Source organism: Brienomyrus brachyistius, chromosome 21 (assembly GCF_023856365.1).
Source record: "Brienomyrus brachyistius isolate T26 chromosome 21, BBRACH_0.4, whole genome shotgun sequence".
In the NCBI taxonomy this organism is placed as follows: domain Eukaryota; kingdom Metazoa; phylum Chordata; class Actinopteri; order Osteoglossiformes; family Mormyridae; genus Brienomyrus; species Brienomyrus brachyistius.
In genome coordinates, this window is record NC_064553.1 from 11,874,609 (window position 1) to 11,901,033 (window position 26,425).

The 26,425-nt window shown below is 45.0% G+C and overlaps 1 protein-coding gene across 5 annotated transcripts in view; it reads right to left on the minus strand.

The window, feature by feature from the left end:
- Positions 1-26,425, minus strand: part of LOC125716355 (LIM domain containing preferred translocation partner in lipoma) — a 100,972-nt gene that overhangs the window by 21,077 nt on the left and 53,470 nt on the right. For all 5 annotated transcript variants that reach the window (XM_048988559.1, XM_048988555.1, XM_048988557.1 and 2 more), the window contains 2 exons: positions 25,883-26,005; positions 10,977-11,672 (listed from right to left, as the gene is read on the minus strand). In XM_048988559.1, the coding sequence (XP_048844516.1) occupies positions 10,977-11,672; positions 25,883-26,005 (819 nt within the window). The remainder of the gene's footprint in view (positions 1-10,976; positions 11,673-25,882; positions 26,006-26,425) is intronic.

Genomic DNA, 26,425 nt, shown 5'->3' on the forward strand with positions numbered 1-26,425 from the left:
CCGTACCGGCTTTTTCCAGAAAAATCTTTTCCAAAGAACCTGGCTCTGCCCCCATGTGCAAGAGATTAAAAAAGAAAGATCTTATTTCTGGAATTTACAGTTATATAAACCAGCACACACAGAGGAAACATCCTCTTTTTTTGGTCAGGCAGAACCCTGGAGGTACCACAGTACGTTAAAACGTGCACGACTGCATGCGTATCTTCTTCCACACATGCTAAGCTGCATACTCTAAATATATTAAACTACCGGCCAAGCTGAAGTACACATCTCTCTGCTTCACAATCAGCTGGCTAGACACCAGACACACGAAAATAACACAGAAATGCATCGCTGGCTCACAGATGATTCCCAGTTAGACCAGGGGGAGGCACTGAGATGTGAGTATAGGCTGTTTCTGAGGCGGGCTGCTAAAAAGTGGGGCTCGAAGTTCAGTTTCCTGTGGTTTTCATGAGCCTGAATCTTGTGAAAATGTGATAAAAAAAAAGAAAAAAGAATGAATATTGCTTTTTCTTTTTTACAACTCATTTGAGTCTGGTTTCCTCCCACAATCCAAAAACATGCAGTTAGCTAAATTGGTGTCTTTAAGTCGCCTTTGGTGCAGCCTGCCGTAGGCTGACATCCAGTCCAGGGTGTCCCCCTGCCTCGCGCCCCGAGTTTCCTAGAATAGACTCTCGGGTCACCACAGTCCCATCCTGGGTTAGCGGTTAGGGTAAAACAGATGGATGGATTATTGGTTTCCTGTTCACACTTTTCACTCCTTAAGCCTCATCTTTGGCCTGTGATGCCAGTGAAGATGTAGTTTCTCCAAAAGAGACACTACAATGGATCCTTTACAAATAACATTTGGGTTTTGAAGAGTCCTGGCTCTAACATTAGGAGAGATGTGGGTATGAGATCTGCAAGCAGAAATATTATGGATAAACAACTAAAACTTCAAAAGATAAAAATGAAAACTGCAGTCACTTTGTGTGTGTGTGTGTGTGTGTGTATGTGTGTGTGTGTGTGTGTGTGAGAGAGAGAAAACTAGGTCAGGTTAGAGAAACTGTCCCCCCCCCATCAATTCATCCACCCACAACAGAGATACGTCAAAGTCTTAAGTGCTGGGGGTGGGTGGAGGGGCATCAGCAACCTTTGAGCACGAAGATGATGCGGGCTGTGCGACCCAACGGGCCATTTGAGCACAGCAAGCAGAGCGATGGGGGACACATGAACACCTACAAATGCCTTTCGTGCAGAGAGGACACACCCCTAACCCCCTCCTCTCACTGAGTTTATATATTTAACCGAGCGTGGTGAGGCTGATTTAGATTCACACTCATTTGTGCCTTAACAGGTCTGGTAGACGATTCTCTTCCCCCGCGTAATAGAGGGACGGCAGCTTCCTGTATAATTTGGCTTCCCCAGCCAACGGTGGCGTATGCTTTTCTTCATCCCTTAACCAAACAATCGGGGGAAAACGGCCATAAATCTGGAGGGAACCCTGGGAGTTCTCTCCTGTCCAGACACCGCGGTGGTGTTTTGTCACCTCCGCGGGGAGCCGCGCTCCGAGCCGCCGCCATCGCAGCCTGCCGGTCCTGCCATGCGCTGCCTCACGCATTTATCCACAGGCTGTGTGTGCGCACATGTGTGCCTGCCTGCCTGCCTAACTGCCTGCGTGTGTGTGTCATGGGCTGAGTGATAGGGCGGCTTCCGTGCAATTCTGCAAACTGCTGGCAGGATGTGGTCAGAGCAACGTGAGCGCCACCGCTCCTAGACAGGGTAGGCAAGCACACGGGGAGGGGGCTGGAGCTAAAAAGCTGTCATGTCCAACCCTGGCCAGCAGGGGTCAGGGTGACAAATAGCACATACGAGAAAAGTCATACTAATCTTATATTTCACTTGCAGTTTTACCTTTTACTTTGTCACATTCTCAGTGTTCGCAGATCGCAGAATACGCAGGATCAAATCTGAAGATGTATACACAATAGGACACGCGGTTTAAAAGTCTGGACTAAAGGCCTGAATCCCACTTCAACCTCCATAAAGAACCCCAAATATGTATCACCCCCCCAACCAATGTCATTTTCATCACCACAGTGAGGAGGGAGGGGGGGGGGGGGTCACACACCACTCAGAAACTGTAACAAAGCCAATGGTCTGTTTGGTGACACAAACGCACATCGATGGTTCAGTGACCAGATGAAAAGTACCAGAAATACATAAAGGAGATCGGACTAAAGATTATATACAAACACCTTTTGTACCCTCTCTGATCAGACTGAAAACAAACAAGGAGAGTGGATTCGAAGAATAGTTGGCTGAGGAAGTCCGGAAATTCCACAATTTATACGATTCCTCACTGAAGGATTATAAAGACTCCCAGATGGCAGCAAACTGAAATAAAATGTGCTTATATACCTATCTACGTCCTTGTATCACTGCTAAAGTTTTGATTTTTTAATTAATTTTTATACTATTTTCAATTTTCATTTGATATTCAGTTTAGCTTAAGTTTTCGGTGTGGTTTTATTAGTTTTTATTTTGTAGAAGTATATCGATTTAGTCTTCATATATTTTAATTTCAGTTTAAGTTTTAGTAATTTTATTTCTAGTAAAGGAAATAAAGTTGTAGATCTTAGTTAGCTAGAAGTAAAGGCGCAAAGTAGTGCCATTCGCTATTTCCATGGTAGAAATACATGCACGAAAAATAGATACGGTTAATTATTTTTACCTAAATAGTATCTACAATCAGCAATGAAGAATGCTTGAAGTTTAACTATTTCATTTCAGTTACTTTCAGAAGCAATATTTATTTTCCTATCTTATTTTATTTGTTTAGAAAATGTTAACGATAATAAGATAAGATAAGAAAAAACTTTATTTATCCCGAGGGAAATTCTTTTGTCCTTTACATGCTCAGTACAACAATAGGAATAAAGGTAAGGTAAAGAAAATAATAGTGCAAAATAACTATGAGTGATACTGTATTGTAACTATATAAATACTCATACTCTGTAAAAAGTTAAAAAAAAGAAAAAACTATAACTAAGCTATAACAAACATATATAATGACCCTGTCTTGCGTATTGCAAGTACATAATGCACGACTAGTTTCAGTAAAACTAATTTTTAATACAACATCCATACCATACTTCATAACAGTGGCTAAGAGCAGCTCTGCTCTACAGCGCTACCCATGGTCTGGCGTCAATGTATGCGGGTGCCTGGCACACAAACACAATACTGAACATTCAGGATCAAGGCACGGCCAGGTCTGCAAAAGTACGAAGCAGGCCTTAGTCTGCTTTTAATGACAGCTCATCCATCCTGGGTACAAGGAGATGAAAGGCCTAGTGCAAGCATGTGCAGTGGGAAAGTGGAAGCTAGCCTGGCCTGAGCAGCACGGCAGCATAGGATGACCAAGAGGAAGGCAGCATACCTGGGGCACACCTACACACACATTTTCAGAAACCGTAGAAACTCCACACGCGGAAAGCTGTAGTAGGAATCAAACCTTCGATGCCATCTGCAAATCTGCTGTGTGTGACAGAAGATTACAATCTCAGGCCTAGAGTGTTTGCATTTTTAATCAATACAACAAAAAGCGATATATGTAAAAGTATTTTGCAGAAACATCTTTTCATTTCATGCTGGTTGAACATGGACACTGATTATCTCCAGATAAAATACATCTCCCCAAAAACATGGAGGAGTCAGCAACTGAACAGCATGCAGCAAGTCTCACAAGGACCTGTCAAAGATTAATATACCTATGTGCAATCAGCTAGTTTTCACTTTTTATATTTAAGAAAATCACTTATTAAAACTGGTCTAGGACCCACTGTGTCAAAATATGTGCATGTATTTTAAGAGGTTCTTCTTGAGCATAGACACAGATAAATAAAAGAAATGTGTAAGGATTGACATTTTTATATTTAGTAAAAGCATAAATTCATATATTTTGGTGATATATGTTTCCCATGATTTTGGTTTCTTTTTAACTTTACAGTTCTATGTGAAAGTTGAAATTACGCCTGAAAAACCCTCCAGGCGCCCAGAGGGCCAGGCTGTCGGAAACAATGACATCCATAAATCTAAAGAACAAACCACAGTCTTAATTATTATCATTACCATCATAAGGACGAAGACAAACAAAAACAGGCAGCGTGAAATTACCAATTCACTCCTGACTTCATTTATAATAATTCCGGCCGAGAAACTGGCCTCAGAGCTTAATCGGCAGCCTATCGACACTCATCAGCCCTGTGGGCTGTGGTGATTTTAATCGCGTTTCAGCTACGCGGACAGATCCATTCAAAATTGACAGGTTATTGTAAACAAACAAGCGAATTGGCCACCTTGCGATTCATCTACACCAAGTGAGACAAAGGAGATGGTACGAAGCTAAACTCAAAAACAGGGTCACCATCAACAGATTGCATATCTGTGGGTCAACGCCTACAGTAAATAACCCAGCAGAAGCACACACATGTAATTAAGTGAAAACTTCACTTTTACCCTAGACAAGATACAGTCTTCTCAAGCCATGTCATTCATGGTCACATCTCCACTTTCGTCATGGAGAACCCGAACCCTGGCACCCTGCCCCACTCCAGTCAACCACAGCTCCAGTTTGACCTTCCACTGGAGGTGACACATGGTTTTTCTTCCGAGCCCTGATTTCCATCTGCTCTCCACGGCAGACAGCAGCAGCCACCATCTTTTCCGCATCATGTGACACTCGGCCAATTCGCCAGCTGCTTCACGATTCGCCACTCAAGGTGACGTGTTCGCTGAGGTCGGTTTACAGCTCTTACACATTTGCACTGCATATCATACTGCAGCAAATCAGGCCTTGTGTCAGGCCCCCTGTTTTTGCACTGTCATGGTTTTATGTAAACCCTCCCCAGTTAATGCTGTTGTATATTTCATGCCCCTGTGTGCCTGTTTCTGGATGGTATGACAATGCAGCCCACTTGACTTGACTCAAGGCCACTACAACAGATCTCCAAGGACAAGCTTCAGCCTGTATCCTTAACTGCTACGCCACCTGGTGGCCTTACATGGCTATGGTTGTGGTACGGCTTCAAATAGGCCGAACACATTCTATTTCAGAGGGTAGAAAGCCCCTTTTTCTGAGTAAGTGTTACTGCGACAGGAGAATGCAAGCAATGCCAGTAGCCAAAGTGCTGTATCTGCTACACTTTTTGATCTTCCTTCTCTCGCTACTTAGCGCTATAAATAAACGACTGAGCGCAAACCTGGGACTGGACAGGGCTGATGAGAAAAACAGACATGTCAGTAAGAGGACACCAGCACTGTAACTCATACCCAGAAACTACATGGGGTGTATTAAGGGTAAAAAAAATGGCGGTGGGTAAACTATCCAAACCTCAGGACACTTCCACCTGAACTGTGACAAATAAGAAATATGTACATATTACCTAATCATAGTAATAATGTCCATGACATTTTGCCTATAACTGGTGTTTAGTTTTGCTTCAACTGTCTCGAGCAAATGAAGTAGCAGGAAGTTAATGAGACCAGAAAAGAAATTTAAGGTTTATAAAAGCAGTTTAATAAAGAATTAATAAAAGTATTCTGAGATCTGAAGTGGAAAACCTGAGGTCAAAGACCTTGGTCTGTTATTAGGGTATTACAGGTTGACCCAGAAACATTACTCGTGTAACAAAGTCCACACTTTGATTTGCGTTACCTAACATTCTCAAATATCCTATTATTTATTTTTCTCATTTACATGAATCGGAAATAAATTTTGCCTTTTTAGTCAAAATTGGTTCCATTTGAATTTTTTTTTAGGTCCAATTAGCAAAACTCAATCCAGCATCTCATTTTCATAGAGTAATCAGCGCAGACCTGTGTCAGGGTCATAAAAATGTAATCAGACACCGACCCGTCTGACACAGTTCTTCGAGACTGCTGCTCGTGCTCCGGATTTATCCCCTCCACCCCCCCTCCTGCTCCCTCTTCATCAGCAGACCACGTTCCTGTCACCGTTCAGATTCCCAGGCTCACCAAAAATACAGATGGCTTCATGAACGGCTTCCACCGGAACATTTCACAAATGGACACCTCTTCCATTTACGTGCAGTGACATTTCAGAGAAGCAGCTCTGGTTTAGCACTGAAATCCCATCATGTCTTTTCACCATCAAGGGTAACCTGACCATGTGAAGAAGGTTCTATAAGCAGATGGGCAGAGATTTTAACGTTTTTACGTTTATTAATCACCCCTGGTTTCTCTAATGCATGACAGTGACACCCAGGTAAAAACAGGCCAGCAGGGATAGTAACACCCTTCCAAACACGTAAAACAAACCAGCGAGTTTAAAAACGGACATGTTTACACAGGAGCAGGGATATTTTAAATGATTTGTGGCCAGGAATTTACCGAGATGCCTTTCTTGAGAAAGGAACAGGAAGGTGAGAGGTGTTGTATTAAGGCAGCAGGCAGGTCTGCCCTATCGACATATTTTCCAATCCAGTTATTGTCAGCTTCCAATTCCTCCAGTAAAGATAAATATAGACGTAAGGAGTCCTAAATTAAAATTAGTCTTATTTTTCTTGAGGCTACCGATTTGATTAAATTGTATGCGCTGTACCTTTTAAAATAGCTATTTTCTCCTTTACTCTAATCCACTTGAGGGAAGAGCATCAAAGTTAATGAGGATGGTGCGTGGTATGGAAGCGAGTATGCAGGACTGAGGCTGGAGCCCCTGTGTGGCCTCTCTCCATACAGTCCAAGCGTCGTCGGCCCCAACATCTCTGCATCCCTAATCCAGCATACAGCTGATGCAAAGCACAACGGGAGAGCCACCACCAATGATGTGGGAGAGAGTTTGATATTGGGGGGAGGGACTACGGCCACCAGAACAAAGCTGCCTCTAGATGAGAGATGTAGAGGTGGGTGTGCACAGGTACACAGCTTATTCCCACCTCTAAAAAAGCTGCTTACATGATTCATCACATGCCGGTCACTGTCTCTTTCAGCTTCTGCCATCAGGCAAGAGATACAGAGCCATGAAAACCAGGACAAATTGCCTTTTATCCCAAAGCAATCATGGCTTTAAATTCAAAATAGATCTGTTAATTTTTGTATTTCATCAGTGCAATTTGTATAGTCAGTCAATTGTATTTATTCTTTTATTACTCTTATGCCACACATTGGGTCTATTGCATTTTCAAATTCGTTGTTCAAGTGACAATGACAATAAAGATTTATCTTAAGAAACAACAATAGATTTACCATATACTCCTCCTAAAAAGCTTTAGAAATGTGTATCAGTTAGAGGAGAAGTGCGTATAACCATTTATATGGTATAACAGTATACCCACCTAAAAAGACATCACTAATCCACTGCTCTAGACACTTGGGGTCTGTTCCTAAAGCAACTTTACGATACATATTTTGCTGGGGTAACTCAGGTTAAATCCCGTGTCAGGAGTTAAACCAGCAACATTGTGTGTGCATTTATATCATATTACCTGATGGTCTACTTTGGAATCCACTAGGCAAGTTCACCCTGTGTAAAATGCACTGGATCATGATAAAATGCATCATGAAGGAAAACAAAGCACAGCATGTTTGTCAGTTTAAAAGGCAAATATGCTTGAAATAAATAAGAATGTTGACACAAAACCCCGTGGCCTGTAGAGGTCAAGGTTTATCAGCAGAGCAGTCTGAGGTTGATAACGCACAGCCGAAGCACCCCCCCCCCCCCCCTCTGTGTTATGTTACCCAATCAAAACGCAAATGACCTTCCGGAAGATTCGCTCTCCTGTAGAGGCAGAGCAGGCCGCAGCATAATCCTCTGTCAAACGTCAGTCACGCTCAGCAGTAACAGAAGTCACCATCGAGCTTAAGCCTTTCCCCGATTAGGGCCGTCACAAGATCCACAGAAACTGCTAAATTAACTGTCAGCCATGAAATCCTGTTTTTTTTTTTTTTTTTTTTTTTAAAAACTCCATCCTTTAATGCAAAAAAGATCAAACACCGTTGAGGCTGGGTAATCGCATCACTTGGAGCCAATAAATTCACTCCGAACCAAACGCATCACTCACGGTGCAGGGAAGCGGCGAATCGTGAGCGTTTCGGGTCACGTACGCATCGACGCGCGAGTCCCGGTCACCTAGCGACTCAAGTCAGGTGTTTGTTAAAACCAACTAACTCTAGAAGTCAAACAAGAAATCAAAGACAGAAAGAGGATATCTAGAAAGCAGCTCCGACTTTGATAACACATACAGCGAAACCACACTGAAATTTATCAGGTCATAACTTAATGTTGTAGATTGTTTTCACTTGCATAATACTTTTAATTAAATAAAATACATTTTAGTCCTTCTGTGTCCAAGTTGAAATGTTGCAATTTAATCAGCCTAGAGTGGCAATGAAAAGGCAGTACTGGCAGATTTTGCATTCATTCTAATCTTTCTTTTTAATTCTAAGGCTTTTATCTTCCAATTCAGCCCTATTTGGCATGATAAAAGCACAGGAAGACAAATCTATAACAAGGATGGAAAATGCATTAAAAAAAAACGACAGTCGGGGGTTCAAAAGCTCCATGGCTCTAGTTATAATTAATTTCAAATTGCCCGTTTTACCGGTTCAAGCTTGTTAAAGTTTTTTTTTCTTTTTTTTTCCCCCTGTTGAATAACAAAAGGGGTACCGTCGGGTAGCTGGGGCTGCAAAGCCAGACTTCAGTGACATCAGCTACAAAGGGCCGCTGGGAAACTTATGAGACAGCATCATGGAGGGAAGTCAAAGCCGTGACTGGACACGGGCAGCAGTGGCCACGCCGCACGTTTTCACCCCACCATGGGAGCAGCCTATACTGGGATTTAAAGCAGATACTCTCTCATCATGAGTCCTGTATCTTAACCGCACAACCGACAAGCAGGAAGTATACTCATGTACACTCATACACCCCATGACCCCTGACATTTCTTCCATATGTTCTTTTGCCACAGCAATAATACTAAAAACAATCTAACTACAGAGGCAACTGCCATGGCTCTCAAGCACTGAGAAGAGTACCTTTGATGTGAGCAAACCAATACTTATCTATGCTCTACATCAATTAATGATGCCTGCAGCGCCCCATCACCCTATTCTGTTGAGCGAATTTGGAAAAACACGTTGTCCTTACTGTAATGATCTGCTTTAATCTCTGATTTGACTATTACAGGATCGACCACCAAGTTGGTAAACAAACGTATTTCTCCTAATGTTAAAAACCAGGACAACATGTTTGCATCTGCTGAGTTGTATGGTAATGTCTCTCAGCATTCAGCATCATTTGAAGGTATCTGTAGGGCAGGGTTCCCCAGTTCTGGTCCTGGAGGGCAAGACCGCAACACAGTCTGCAGATTTCCCTACTCAGACACACTTTATTCAGCTTACCAGCCAACTGCCAGGTTTAGTAGGTCTGTTTGAGCAGGAAAACCTGCAAACCGTATTGCAGGGCTGGCCCTCCAGGACCAGATTTGGGGAACCCAACTCACTGGGTCTCACGCCTCAAAGTCTGGTTGCTCAATTCCCACGCCTAATCATAATATCCGTAACAATAATAGGACAGTATGATGGATCAGTAAATAGCATCGCCTCACACCTCAAATCCCCACCCCTAGCTGTGTATGTGTGCAGTCTGAATGTTCTCCCCATGTCTGTACTAGATAATCTTCAGGTACCCATTTGGAGTACTCCTCCAGTCTAAGGACATGTGGTCAGGTGTACTGGGGCCTCTATATCGCCCTGATCCATCAGTACATTCTTTCCAGGGTGCCATCTTCCATGTTCCTTCTGCATCCTGGGACAGGAAAATGCTCAGCGTGACCCTCTACTGAATAACGATAAATGTATTAAGATTGGCTCCCTGGGGAGGTGTTTTGGGCAGGTCCCTCTAGTAGGAGACCCCAGGGCAGACCCAGGCTGGAGAGGTAATCTCTCTCGGCTGGCATGGAAATACCCCAGTGTCTCCTTGGAGGAGCTGGCAGGTGAGAGGAAGGTCCGGGCGTCTTCTACTTAGGCTGGTGCCCCTGCGAACCGACCCCAGATAATCGGCAAATAATGAATGGATGGATGAATGGATGGACGGATGGATGGATGGACGGACGTAATGTATGAAGATATTTGCGCTACCATTTGAGTCAATGGAAGCTGAGATCCTCTTCCTGATGGCCTAGGTGTCTGTGGCAAGAAGCTAGAAGCCCTACACCCATGACTCGCTTCACAGATACAGTGTCGCCACAGGCAAACCTGCTCAGCGTCCCAGGCTGTCCTAACGCTGCTGAACAGAAGGCCACCGTTTCACTCCCAGTTTTTGGGCCTCCTACGTGTCTGTTTTTAAACTTGTGTAAGTTTGGCCTGCCAGGGAGTGTTGGGAAGTCAGTAGGATCCACAGATTGTTTCCCCCCCCCAGGACTGTCTCATTATCTTCTTGCATTTTTCTACGGCATAACCAGTATGAAATTTTAACTGACTACTGTTTTGTTGTGCATCTTCGTTAAGAACTTTGGGGCATGTTCTGAAGAGCACTGTAAGGTGAATTAAAGCGTGGTTCTTTGTACTGCGATTAGCCAATCACAATGCTAAGAGGCAAAGAGGTGTGTATTCTGCTGGATTCAGATATATGGAACAACTGTCCTGCACAAGTTTTCAGAGAGAAGAGGGATCAGACATAAATACTGGTATTTCCCATGGTATCCAGGCCAGTACTGCACACAGATGATTAAACTGCAAGAATGACAACAACAACTTTCATTACTATTGGCCTTAAAGTGAGCTTCTAACTCCACCGGGAAAAAAGGGAAATCCATGAGCTGACTGATAACCAGGATGCCCGGCTGAAGGCGGATTTTCCCATGGCCAGGAGGGTGATACTATTTACCACATCAGCTTCTCTGCTTGCGTCATTTAATCACCCATGGCATGTTTGATGTACATGGAACAGAATGATCTGACAGGTGCGGGCCTACCTTCTGCTGGGCCACAAGACCGGAACCGAACTGTGGGCCTGTCGATGGTGCCAGGGCAGGAGGCACATCGGTGATGTAGGTCTTCTTTGGGCCTGGAGGATGATAGCCCTGGCTGAAGGGTGCAGCAGGATGACCAGGCTCGGGTCTCCAGGTGTTCTGGTTCCCATAGGGCAGACCTTGCCCCATCACCTGGTAGTGCTGCTCTGGGTACCCTCTGAGAGGCTGAGGAGTGTAGCTGGGCTGAGGTGGCCCATAGGCAAAATCTGCATTGTTACGGAGCTGGGGGGCGCCATAAGGGGCTGGGGCTGGTATGCGCACTGGGTGAGGGAGCTGGTGAGGAGACTGATGAGGGGGCTGAGGATGGAACTGGTGAGGGGGCTGGGGGGGACCTGGGGGCATGTAATGGGGGCTGGGCTGGGCAGTCTTCACCTGGACATTGATGGCTGGTCGACTGGGGGTGGAGGTAGTGGTATAGGAGGCTGGAACAGGCTGGGGTTGGGGTTGAACCTGGGGTTGGGGTTGAACCTGGGGCTGGGCCTGGGGCTTGGCAATCGCGCTTGGAGAGGCAGTTGGGGTTTGAGGCTTGGCTGTAGACTTCTTGGTTGCTGTCAGGGGAGGCTGGTTTGGAATCACCATGCTCTTGTGTCCGATGACTGGTGCGGAGGTGGGGCCAGTGCCAGAGGACACCCCATAGTTCTGAAACGCAACAACATAATTAGTACAGGCACTTCAAGAGAATCCATACTTCAAGAGAAAGAACTTCAACTGATTTTATTCCACAAAGCAAGAAAACCAACAACGTAATGCTGACTTGCAACATACAAGGTTGTTCCTTCACCATTAATTCCAGCTTACTGGGCACGCACTAATGCAGAGGCGACATCTCCTCAGAAGTTCGCAGAGTAGTGCAAAGGTCTTCCAGTACATTCTGTGAACACATGGCTCAGCTCTCAGCGGGTGGGATAGACCAAGTGCACATGTCGGCATTCCCATGTCTTCACAGAGTTATTTATCTGTTCCTGGAGGGCGACCAACAATTTGGCCTGCTTCCCCAGCACTTACAGCAAGGCTATCTGGACACCAGAGACTGGTGATCCTGGGCACTTTCCAGGTCGAACACGTCGTAAAAACTTCTGGGTGAGGATCGATGCCTTTTGGAGGGAGAAATAGCAGAATATTGGCAGGTAGGGGATGCCTACAGTCACTGGGAAACTTGTGCTGACATTAGCTTTTGGGGAAGGAGGGGGCTGTCACAGATCATACAGAGCTATATCGTGGTTAGACCACCCTATGTCAAAAAAAAAAAAAAAAAAAACTGTACCCCCTCTTGAAATGACTTATTGCATATTGCGAATAACCTTCAACTTCTATAACCCACAGACACAGAGGACTGCAAAGGCTGATGAACTTAAAAAATAAAAGCAGTATTACAGCCTTGAATAACTTTATATTATATAAATACATACAAACAAACAAACACAAACTAAAGTTTCTGCCATCCCCATACCACAAATATAAAAAGAGATTAGCGAAAAGCATGTACCATCTATGGGAAGTCAAGTAATCGACACAGTTATCCATTAAGACAAGTGGCCTAAAAACACTTGCACGCACATTCCGACGCATATGATTCCTTTACACATCAGAAAATTGTATTAGATTACATCATCAAGTTAACTTTATTGACCCCAGAGGGAAATCCCCTCAAGGACAGTGACTATGGTGTGATGTAGGGGGTTTGTAAACTTCAATAATCCATAGGTCTAAGACATCTGGAGTTTACATTCCTGATAGAACCTCCCCTAGTTCACAGTTCTGCGAGGAGTAAACGGAAAAACTAAAGTCAAACAAAAACCCCAAATGAAAGTTACCAAGAAAAACCAACAAGTGTAGGGATATTATGTCCCAAGCAGGGGGCTGCGTAGCTGGAATTTTACCCTGTAAATAAGAGGGCCGCATCTCTCACTACAAATTGCCTTTTCTTTTTTGTGCGTACGCACTGAAAAGCAGTTTGGAGTACCCAGTCATCTTTAAGACTTGGGTGACAGATTCAAAAGGAATCTCTTACACACACTGTCATTCTACTGGGTGACTGCAGAATGGCAGAGATTCCTAACAAGGTGTAATTTGGAAAAATGGCCTCCCAAATGTAAACCTGAGTGGTTAGCTGTTACTGCACTAAGGATTATCCATGACAAACACCTAAGGTTTATTAACTTTGCAGTTGAATTAGCTGATTTGGGGCTGGATACATGGATGAATAGAGTGGCAGATATAGTAACTGAGGCCTAATGACAGTTGGATTTGGTACATGTTTAGGAGACCAGATGGGGCAAGAAGAGCCAGATGAGCCTTCAGGATTTACTGGGAATGTTTTTTAAAAAGGAGGAGCTAGAGAATGTATTGCAACTTTGCATCGTATAACTTATAGGGTCTTTCAGAGAAGACTCCAACAGACTTAGGATTCAGAAGGAACACTATGCAATTGGCCTGACTGTAAAAACACAGGACCAATTCTTCTCCCTCTCTAGCTGTGAGGGTATGCATATAACAATTTGACCCAGCACAATATGGGACACTGGGGCCAATACTGCATTCTCTTCGGTCCCACTGTGAAGGTATTAAGAGTTGTGTCTGCATCCTTAACACAAAATCGAAGGCATTCAGAGTGGGTATTGGCCTCCTACAAAGGTGAGCCTTATCTCCACTTGTGATTTTCATGGACAGAATGTCAAGGCACAGCTGCGGCTGGAAGCATGTACTGCATGGGGGTCTAGAAGTAATATCCCTGGTATTTGCAGATGATGACATACTTTTAGTTTCATCCAACAAGGATCTCCACTATGCACTTGGGGATGAGGGGTGAGAATCCTCCTTGGTCATGGTGTCCAACCAGACAAGACTGGATTGTTTCATTCAGGTGAGAGGGGGACACTTTGTCCATTGTGAAGGTATGAAGGCTTTCCAGTCAACCTGTGTCACCTCCCTCACCTATGGTTAATGAGAACCTACTTATTCTTGAGCCTAGAAATATGGTTTCTTTGCAGGATTGTCAGCCTGAAACAAGGTTTCTTATCCAGGTGGAAATCAGGCTCCTCTCCAGGGTTTCCAAGCTCACACTCTGAGATGGGGTGAAAAGTTCAAAGATCCAGAAGGACCCTGAAAATCAAGCTGCTGCTCCTTGAGATCGAGGATTCAGTGGTGGTGATTCAGGCATCTCATAAGGATGCCACCTGGTCAGGTCCATGGGGAGCTGTTCAGGGCACATCTCGTTGGGCACTAGGCCCCAATGCAGGCCCAGGACAGCCCACAGGAATTATAACTCACAGATGGTATGGGACTGTCTGAGATTCCCCTAGAAGGACGGAGGTAGTCTGTGGCTTTGGAGAGAGAGGTATGGTCTGAAGTGCTCTGTATGCTGCCTCCCCTGCCCATACCAGAGATGCGGTATAAATACGATAATGAATCTTGTTGCTTCGGTCTTGTTCTGAATCAGAAGTGATGCGGACCACATGACTCCCACAAGCTCTGGGATCAGGCAGGCAACCTTCTCTAAGCATTCCAGATAAACCTTATGTATCTGAAGACCATCTCCCAACATGGACTTGCTCTCAGGACACCAAGATCTTGCCTACAAGTGGATAACCACTTATCATCAGACATATCTACACCCAATACAATCCTTAGCATTGTGTGCATGTCTAAATGTCAGGCAGAGATCTCTGATCCACAGCTGTACTAAAATAAGGCACCTCCACATGTCATTAACCCAGGCGGCTCTTTCTAGGTTACTGCCTTAAGCCAAAAATTCAATTACAATTTTTACCGCAGTATGAACACAAAGACTTGCAATACGGCAATATCATTAGCCTGTTCAGACAAATTTAACACCTTAAGCCACTTCCCAAAGTTGCTCAGTCTCAAACCAGGCAATGTTATGAAGATGTAGCGCTGAAATGGAGCAGAACAACCCTCCCGCAGCGGAAAAAATGGATCCACAATCCCCATTAAGCGGTAACCATTACATAACCTTTAGGGGTGTCACTCCAACAAGGTCAGTGTGGATCTTGCTGTATACAAGCATTCGGCATGGAAGCGCCAATGGCCGACCATCACAGGGATGCAGACAGGCACAGGGGGAGATTCCCACACCTTTGTGGTTCACAGGAGCGTGTTGATCTGCAGCAGCGCTGGGGCTTTGCCTCACAGGCCATCAGGCCGGTGATTAATGCAGTAGAAAGACTCAGAAAGACACGGTCAAAGGGATTATTGTGAAGTTGATCCCAGACCATTTAACCCAATTCCCCAGTTCCTGTACCGGTTCCAATCAGGTTAAACCAGTCAGCGAGTCATGTCGCACGGTAATCCCACCGATTACGGATTTGGAAGTTTATCTATCAGATGGGAGACCCCTGCTGCCGCAACGAGATGAGGAGTTCCGGAGAAGAAGCGGAAATTCTCTCTCTCACACACACTCTCGCTGAAGTTAGAAAAAGTGGAGGAGAAAAGAAAAAAAAAATCAGACAATGTTTGAATAAAAAGATCATGTGTCTTTGGCTGTATCCTTAAGTAAGTATTACACTGAGTCAAATCACTTCACTTAAATGCGTCACGGTTGTTAAAAATTGCACATCATTAATTTATGTGTAAAGGCCGTTAAGACTTAACATTTACTTAGTCGCACTGTGCAAATGCAAATAGGCCCCGAAAATATTACATCATCACGGTAAATTTTCCGCCAATTACACAACCCTCCCAATCTCCCCTCATAGACAATTTAATCACTAGGTCATGAAACTGAGAACAAGATAAGATCTAGAATAGAGCAGTGTGGTAAATATTATTCTCGCACTCGCTAAATAATCAAGACGCACCCAAGGTATCAAACTGAAGCAAACTCTGCATTTTGACACAGGACAAGCCTGTAAACCATCTGGCCACTTTCCAGAACTCTCCTCCTACTCCACTTTGTTAATCACGCTGACTTTATAGTCAGTAGTATATGATATTCCAAAATAATTTGCATGCTTAACGTCAGTGCAGTATTTGCTTTGAACCAGCCACACACATGTGATGTGCAGCAAGGGCTGAGCTGAACCCAGATGGGCTGTTTTTCAGCTCAGATCAGGTCTCCTGAATTTTGCGCAGTTCCAGGTCTCTTTTAGAGTCCAGAGACACTAAAGGGAGGTGTGAGCCCGTAAATGAGTCTCCGGCAATCAGCTGGACAGCTGCAAAACGGGCCTCCGCGTTCCAGCCCACGGCCCTGAGCCGAGACAGGTTAGGTGAGAAAAAAAGAACTGAAAAGGGAGGGGGGGGGGAAAATGAACTAGACCTCCTGCAGTGCAACAAGTGTTTTTTTATTAATTTAGTGAACACCTCCACCCCCCCAGTGTAAGCACACTCATTACCGTTCATTTCATGCCGTTTCAGTACAATCCCCTCCCAAGCTGAGCGTCTAAAGTATGGCAGCTCAGTGGAAAATCCCAGCTTGCCAAATGACATGTGCTCCCTCTGGGATGCTAACAGGTTCACTGACTCCCCCTTAATCCCACCCCACCTCCCCCCCTTCCCCTGGTCCCAGATGTTCCATAGTCTTCAGGCCTTCTTTGTAAATGCTGGCCCATTCTCTAGTCACCGGTCGCTTGACAAAAGCACGGAGGATGTAAAGGGCACGTTACCGCAGCACACACTCATGTTATAATAAAGACCTTGGGCAGGTCTGCATGATCATCTCACCGCTCAGACTCACAGGAGGGGACCCAGCGTTTCCGAGCTGCTCCATAGGGGCCTCCTCAGTGTCCTAAGGAGCAATTTCACATTTTTGTCTCTCACTCACTCTTTTGTACATCTGCAACACATCCTCAGTTCCAGTTACCGCTTTTACAATTTTTCGGGGTGGGGGGACCAATGGCTCGTGAGTTACGCGAGTTGGCACAATCTCCATCTTTCCGGATATTTTCTGTGGCGTTCGGGCTGGAAGGAAGCGTGACCAAGTGGGGGCCCGGCGTGGTCGTTATCTCAGGTCCCCCCTCCCCGTCACGCACTGTGGAATTAATGGCGTTTAAAAAAAACGCAGCCTCGAGATAACACACATTACGCTTGATTAAAGACGTCCCCTGAAAATCGTTGTCGGGGGGGGGGGGGACCTTACCATGTTCCGGATGGCATGGGGCTAACAGATAAATCAAACTGAACTTGCATTAAAAATCCTCTTCTTCTTTGTATCTGCTGATCAGTAAAAAAACCCCCCCCCCCCCCCTTTTCCAAGCAGCGATACAGTGAGGCGCATAAAACTCCACAAGCCATGAAGGGGGGGACAGCTCTCACCAAAACCAGGTCGCAAAGACTCCATCGCTGGCATGGCTTCCGAGGAACATTAAGGAACAAACCGCAAAAGTCCCCCACATCCAACAGCAGCAATAAATAAGTAATGGCAAAAAATAAAAGACAAAATGCAGTCGCAACTGCCAACAGCAGAGGACGAGGAAAGCCTTCCAAGGCAAAATCAGGGAATGAAAGCAAAGTTTGCTAAGGCAGAACACCAAAGGCCCTGGGATAGGAGAGCAGAAGCCAAATCAAGCATCCTGCCATTTTAACTCCTAGCAGGACAGGAGTGGATGTGTCAAGCAGGGCTCCCCAGCCAAGCAGCAAAGTCAGCATCTGAAGGACGCCGCAGCAAGCAAACGGCCTCAAACACCCTTTAAGGAAGTTTAAATTGTCAAGGTGAAAACTCATACATTTTACCATCCACCTTCCATCTGTGACACCTTACCAGCGATCGCAAAGCTCCAGCGCTGAAAGAAAAAGTGGGCCCAGGCCGACACCGGAATGGGATTCCCTAATTACGTGACTGTCACCCCAGACTTCAAAGGCAACACGAGTATTAAGTACTTTCTCTATGAGCTTCAGACTTCATAGAGGCCTTTTTTCAAAGGAATGAGCCAGTGGCTGGAGCCGGAAAAAATTCCCCTTACTTTCTTTACAGTGTCATCTTGAAATCCTGCAGGGAACCTGACTGTATCTGAAAATTGCTATTTAATACAGCACAGTGTTCCTGAAGAATCCTCCTAACATCAGTGGCAGTTCTAAACCATTTCCGCTGAGGGGGGCCAGACAAGGGGCCAGTTGATCTGATAGGGAGGCCAGATGCATTTGACCCAAGCACAGTGCTATTCACAAACAAAAGTAAAAGACCATTTAGAAAACTGACAAGTCATTTATGCAATGCTTTGTAGTCACATTTTGCTTTTTTCATCAATATGCAATTCACTCTGATGTTTTGTTTAGACTTGTCTTACTTCCACAAGTTTGATTATTCTTTTCTGTTGTTAACTTCACTTTTCACCTACTGAAGCGGCTCGACCACCCGGTGCACCTGTGGTGAGAGTCCGTCAAGAAAATCTGCCTACATTTGCACTTCGCCTGTTCCCAGCACACAGAATTTTACCCCACATACATAAACATAAATAATAGTATTTATATATTATTATTAATAATAATATCACATTTATTTCCGGAACAAGTAGCTTACGTATTTAGAGGGGGCATGCATGTTGTCACAGGGGCACAGACCCAGCCCCCCCCAAGAACCACCCCAGACTAAGACTAACATACAATTCATTATGCTGCCCAACAGCCCAGGAAACTACATAGCTGTCAAATGGATATATGCACCTGGCCTAAAGTGACCTGGAGAAATACGGAAGCAGAGAGTAGCTTTTCCCCAGCAAAACAAATGAGCATAATGCTAGGAACCATTTCCTGTACATTTCCCTGCATTCGCCCCAGGCTCTCTCAGTATTGGTTAAGAACTACTAGAAATATTTCTGCCCAATAGTCACAACCTCTACAAAAACCTCTAAATCAGAGGTGGGGAGCCTGATCCATGGAGGGCCGGTGTGGGGACCGGTTTTTGGGATGACCTGTCAATCAGCCAATAACAGTGGGTGCCCAGGACTGGAGCTGAGGACCGCTGCTTTATTATTGGCTGATTGAGAGGTCATGCCAAAAACCCGCCCCCACACCTGCGCTCCATGGATCAGGTTCCCCACTCCCGCTCTAAATTAACCTAAAGGTCAAAAGGTGGCCCCTGGTTTTGTGGGCACCTAGCAATTAACAGCCAATTAGTCAATCAATCATCTATCCATACATGCGGCATCGCCACTCGTCCTGTAAAGAAGAGAGACGATAAAGGAGCCAATCCCAAACTAAAAAGCAAGGCGCAGTCAACTGAGAATGTGTTTTTCTGAATGGGGAGGGGCGTTCCGATTGCTTTTCAGCTAATTAACAGATGAAGCTGTGAAAGTTAAACTTATATAACCTTTGATCAAAGGAAGCACCTGTCCCAAAGCAGAAGTGTAAAACCAGATAAAAATCTTTGAAGTTCTGAAGCTTGGTTTCTTTTCACAGATAAAGGTAAAGTACAAATGCCTTGGAAATGGATCTTTTATTCACCACACAGCCCTCGCTGCTGCATAACCCCGCCTCCCACGTGCCTCTTGCTTCTTATCACGGCCTAAGCTGTGCAGATGAAGAATGAACGCGGCATGCGCCTTAAATGCACCCCCGCTCCGCCGCCACCCCCAGAGCAGGAGACTCCTTGCCGGCGCACTCGCCGCTGCTCCACTTCCGCTATTTTTTTGCGCCTTTAATCCTTTGCTTCCTAATGTCTTTAACCTATTAATCATCCAGCCAAGGCCGACATAAGCTGGCCCACACGTGCGTAGCTCCAGCAGGAGGGCGGTTGCGGGGCATCGAGAATGACCTCTGCCGGAACCCGAAACATCATCATCATCATCAAGGAGGCGCCTCTCTCAAAAAGTGTACTATCATCAATACACACAAGAAAAAACACAAATATTACTGTTTAGAAATGCAGAAAAAAGATCGGCTTATGTTATACAATAGATACAATAAGGTTATTTGACAATAATAATAATAATAATAAATCACTGCATTTCAATTCTAATTCAGCACCTTGAATGTTGTTGTATGCTGGGTATGTATAGTGTAAATTGTGCATACTATACATATTGTATATGTATTGGACCATTGGATGTATATTGCATTTATTGTGTTGTATTCGTTGTAAGTATAGTTGACTGTGCCCTACATTAGATGCTTTTTAAGACTGCAGGGAGGAATGCAGGTAAGAATTTCCTCGTCCTTGCAACCTTACTTGTTCAAAGGGAAAGTTTTTGAATCATTATAAATCTTTTGCATCATCCCAGTCCTGGGAATGGTACCAAACCAGCCAGCACGTGGGCACTTTCCAAGAGGCACTGAGCTGCAGACCTTCAGTCTTCAGGATGGTGCGACACTCAGGGAGCAGCCCAGAGATGCCCCGCCCATCCCCCAACCTCCACACCCCCCATGTAGGATGCACCATTGTGAAAACCTATTGGCGGCACGGCTGCTTCGCCGCTCCACCACCCCGATTCTCCTTCTCTCGGTCCCTCATCTTCACGGTGCCAACGATTGGACTGACCTGTTTCTTGTACTTGCCCCATAACTGACATTAAAACCCACCCACCCGACTAGTTATTGACACTGCCTCTGAACATTTTAGCATTCATTTGGAAATATGGCCACACTGTGAGCACATTCTGGACCACTTCTGTCTTTGAACAATTACCATCAGTGCAGGATGGCTTTTTACAAAGATCAAACCGAGGTCACACTAAATAAATGGTGCTACAATTACCTATGGGTCCACCTGATCATCAGACTCTGCTGGGCGGACAACATAGTGGAACTGTACGAGAAAGACCAGGGCAGACTGTGCTTTCTGAGGTGGCTCAGCTCTTTCAACGTCTATGGCAGGCTGCTGTGTATGTTTTACCAGTCTATGCTGGCCAGCGTGCTTTTCTACGCTGTGCTCTGCTGGGGAAGCGCCATCAGCTCAGGCGATGTCAAACACCTGAACAAACTCATCAGGAAGGCCAGGTCCATCACGGGCCTGACTGGACCCACTGGAGATAGTTGGGCACAGGGGGGGAGTTGGCAAACAATATTGTCTGCCCATTCCCTCCAAGGGCTCATTCCACCAGGGTGTGCCAAGAAGCCCTAGTGAGGATGGTAACTCTCGACAACGCCTGCTAGACTAATAACTTGTGTCCACACAAACAATGTACGCGCAGCCCTGGACACACTGCACACGTGCATGCTCATCCTCCTCCATATCTATATTGGAATGACGTAGCGAGTATGCGATGTGCGCATGCGTCCGATGCGCCTCTACGACACGTTGTGTGCATGTGCAAAGTGCACAGTTTGATCGGAGAAGTATTTACGTGTCTGCATACGCAGTGCGGACGCGCGAGTGCTGCATATGCGGAGAAGCATGAACCACCCTTAACACATCCCACCTTTGCAATAGTAAAAGTGTTCTGCTATCTGTCTGCACTATCTGTATCATTATTTCACTTTGCTCTTTTCCTTTCACTGCCTGCAAGCAGGAGCTGTATGCACAAGAATTTCCCCCTGGGATCAATAAAGTTCACCTAATCTAATCATATCTAAACACAACGTCCCTTACTTACCTCACAATTATTTCCCTCTCAGAGTTATAATAAGAGCAGGAGTTTGATTTTCCAAGACTTAGACAATCAGTCCTCTTCGAACTACACTTAATATATTTTTGGACACACGTTTAACACTACCAGTTGATAAAGGGGATTATTAATGTTCCGCAGACTAATGCAAGACTTTCCCCTTAACTGGAAAAGCAAATACAATGTATAATTAAAAATTTGTATAAATTATCAACCAATGACATTAACAGCAAGTAATCAGCAAGGAAACAAACTGTCAAAGTCAGATCCCTGCTGGGAGAGATTCAATCACCGGGTATAAAAACACAGACTCTGATTTGCCTCATCAACAGCTATTGCTAAGTGCACTGTGCCCAGTACATCAATTATTATTAATAGCATAATAATACAAGTTATAATGAAACAGCTTGCATTGATAATGATGTTTAAAACAAAAATAATAATAATAATATGCCATTTTAATAGGTACGTGACTTACACATGGCATTTCTGGAAAGAATTTATCGCTAATATATAATGGATATTGTGGTCTCCAAGTTTATAAGGTTCTGCTTATAGATAAAGTAGCATTAAAATTACATTTCATACTTCGATTCATTAACCGATATCAAAGTACCACCACAGGTGAGAATCTCCCCACAAGCTCTGCTGAAGGATTAAATTGAGTAACACTTAACAGTGTAATACAGTAAATTTTTCCTACTGCTCAAAAGCAGTAACCGTAACAATTCACTAGAAATATTTATTCACCACCAAGCCACAAAGCTCTCTCAATGTGGTTCTTTTCATATGAGCAAGTTCTCTACAAATGAGGCAGCACTTAGCGATAACCACCCTGAAGTTTGCTATCATTAAGTTCGCTACTGCCATGGAAATCAAGGTCAGGCGAGGGCACTAACGCGTAGGCCATGTGAGTCAAGTTCTCAGGGAGCAACTAGGACCCAGGGAAGCCCCGGGGGGCACCATCTGTCACATCAGTGGTTCTCCAATCCAAACCAATCAAGACGTGCTGCATGGGGCTCAGAAGGCCTGGCCATCTTCCGCTCTGTGACCCCTCTAAGCCCAATCAAACAAATTTTCACCGACTGTGCTGCGTTGGACAAACATGGCAGCCTGACGTCGCTGGATGAAGATATAGAAATGTTTCATTCCAACTTCAACTCAAATCCAAAGTGTTAACTCTTGTTCATAAGTATTTATGAGTAAAAAAAAAAAAAAAAAGGAAAACTGAGAATATCTTGACTGTTGTTAAAGGAATGCTGGGGCGGTAAGCAGCTCAGCAGATCAGGGATCTGTATCTGTGTCCAGATGGTTGTGGGTTTGAATCCCACGGCCAGCAGAGTAATATCAATGTTAGGCCACTGAGCAAGACCCTTAACCCCAACTCCTTCAGGGGTACTACATGCTGGCTGAGCCTGTGCTCTGACCCCAAAAACAGTGTTTTGTGTGAAGAGCAAAATGGGTTTTGTACGACCCAAAGAATTACTATCTACCTTGAACAAATAGCTAGTAAACTACATTAACTCAATGTTTCAACTCAATGTCTACTACTACAGAAAAATAAAACATTTTTACAAGACAAAAAGTCAGAAGATGGCACATCCAGTATTACGATTAACTGAAAATTATTTCTTATCACCTGACTATGGTCAATAAGCAAACTGCAGACAAACCCATGAATTCATCTCAACAAGACATTTAGTCCATCAGAATTATTACATTTCACAAACAGAAAAATGAGAAAATATGATGAAGCCATACCATACCGCTACTGGGTTTGGTTAGCAAAATAGAATATTTATCTAAACACAAAGAATAAGGTCTCAATTTACAAGTGGTTACTGGGTCATAACTGAAAACTGCCACAAACCCTGTCAAATTATGGGGATACAGTTAAAATTTAATTTTACGCAACTAAATTAACCCACTTCCACAAAACTCTAGCAATGACTAAACATGTGGTCCAGTGAGAATAGCATGCTTCGTGTCATGTGTAAACATAAAAGATGATGAAACAAACATCACAGGGTTCTCCACCCCAATCGCTCTACTATAAATGCAGCCCATTATCCGTAGCATTACTGCAGACATCAGAAAAACACAGATCTTACTGACATGTTAGCTGAGGCGGTGCTATAGAATGAATCGGGGCCAGGGCCACAGTAGATGGGTAGCCTACTGGAATATTCATCTGTGTGCTTTCAACTGCACAGCAAACAACCTGCTTTTATTAAAGACCTCACTACGCGCATAAGCCACTTTAACCTTAAGGCCTCAGTAGATAAAGAACTCTTAAATCTTTGCCCTTGGATGCCAAGTCACGAAAAACCCGAATAATATCGGACAGAACAATCTCATTTGATTTTTAATTAACAATGGCTATTGGAGCAGACGTTGTGCTGACCTCAAAGATGTTCATATATCATTTGTCCCGGAGTCCTACAGATACAACTATGGTTTTCACAGCCTTAGTATAAAAGCTTGGGGAACAGATTAAGGTGGAGGATTTCACCCCGATTACTTCAGCTTTCGAGAACTCGCCCCAGGCTTCTATACACTGGAAGGCGAAATGCCACGCGTGACAATGGCAAGTGTGTGACACATCGGAGAGAAAGTTCATGGGACTCGTGCAAAATGTTATGTTTCATTACCGACTTCTGTGATGTCTTTAAGTCATCCCACCATCAGAGTTTCATCACTGAGTCAACTTCAGAAGTTAAACTCTAGCATTACACCGGGGGGGGGGGGGTAGTGGACTGAGATGTTGGTTTTTAAAGCCCCCTCCTACCCACACTTATCTGCTGGGCTTGGCGTAGGCGCAGCCGTCCAAGTATGACATACTTAGCATAACGGGGAAAAAGCACAGAGCTGTGATAACAGCTCGCCTCCTCTTTGTTTACCAGGAGAGAAGGTTACAGTGGAGGAGCGGGGTCAAACGGAGCAGGAAGCCGCAGCCGCCGAATGCACGCAAATGTCAACACGGCACTCGACGAACACTGGGAGGGGCAGTAGGAGGCATCAAAAGGTCAAAATCCCATGCATTTGGGCTTTCTTCATGGCCAGGGAGGGGGGCGGCGTTCACGCGTAACGCGAGCGAATTTCTTGCAAGCTCATGAGTGGTTTCCGTCTCACTCACTGCTGGCTAAATGCATCACGCTAAACTGTCCGCGGAACAGAAAGGGGAACTCTGCCACATTCTTAATCTCAGTTTACAGTTTTGCATCTAGACAGTAAACCTAAATCTGAGGGTGGCTGTTGAAGAGAACGCCTAGCTCGCGAATCAGACAGAATTAGCGAGAGTTAACAGCTTGGCAAACTCCCGAATGTCATCTTCATCATCGCAAGGGCTGCAGACTTTATCGACCCCTGTCTTGGCTCTGCACGATTTTCTGGGCAATTCCCGGTGAAAAGACCGGGGGGTGGGAGAAGAAAAATCCCCTCATAGCCTCAGTCAAACTAATCTGACCTCAGTGGAACACACTGCAAAAGCACAAGCTGCTTATGTAAACTCTCATTCCATTTTTCAGGTAGGACAGAGACAAATTTTTCAGACAATGCAGTTCCCCAAACCCATTCTGTGCCATGATCCCACTTAAGAAGGCATCTACGAAGATGCTCATTTGCTTGAATGTCTTTTTTATATTTCAGGATTGTTTATGTGGCGCTTAAGTATTCCAGCACACACTCAACCTTTCTGATCTTTGCACATGCATGTCATCCACTAGTTCCCCGAAACCACCTTGTACAATTAACAACAGCTTGAGAAATTGGGAACTTAGAACCTGCATGAGCAAGAACAAAACAAAACTGTTTCAGCCACCACACCAGGCACTGCCCGCAACAAAATTCAGGCCCACACAGCAACCGTGTGAACGAGACGACAGCATAGATGTCAGGCTCACACAGTAACAGCATGTCAAGCCTGCAGTGACCGAGTCAGACCAACAAAGTAAAAGCATGTCTGGCTTGCAGAAACTATATTAGACCTACACAGTAACAGTGTGTCTGACCTGCATTAACAGCGTTAGGCCCACACATGGACAAACTGCATCAGTCACTGCATCAGCTCCACACAGTAGCAGCGTGTCCAGCCTGCAGTGACAGGATCAGGCCCACACAGTAACAGAGTGTCCAGCCTGCAGTGACAGCATCAGGCCCACACAGTAACAGCGTGTCCAGCCTGCAGTGACAGCATCAGGCCCACACAGTAACAGCGTGTCCAGCCTGCAGTGACAGCATCAGGCCCACACAGTAACAGCGTGTCCAGCCTGCAGTGACAGCATCAGGCCCACACAGTAACAGTGTGTCCAGCCTGCGGTGACAGTTTAAGGGACGGGGAATAGCGGGACCTACCTGTGGGGGCCTGGGCTTATACGGGGGACTGTTCTCCAGGTCTGCCAAGATGCTGGTGAGGGAGTCAATCTCAGCATCCAGACTGGAACGGCGCTCCTCCAGGGTCTTCTCTGGACCTTTCACCTGGTGAGTACCGCACAGCACGTCAGAGCAGAGGCACAGCGGTCATCGGATCGGGGGGGGGGGGGGGGGGGGGGGGTGACAGCCTCATGATTTCTCTGGAAAACAACTGCTGCTTAGCTGTACATATCTCGAGCAATTAAGGGGGCAGAGAGGCATCCCTCCCCCACCCTGGCACACATCCAAGGTTTAAAAATAAAGATTCAGCCCGGCGCGAGTTTCTCAGGCAGCGGCGCTGTGCCGTGTGCGGCAACAGGCTGAGACACCCGCAACAATAACCATCACAGCAAGAACTACAATGCAGTTATATATCACTGCCAAACTACAACGAGAAGCAGTAATAAGAATAGAAGCGGTAATAAGAAATCTGAAAGTTAAATTGCATTATAACTATAGTAATAATAATAATAATAATGATAATGA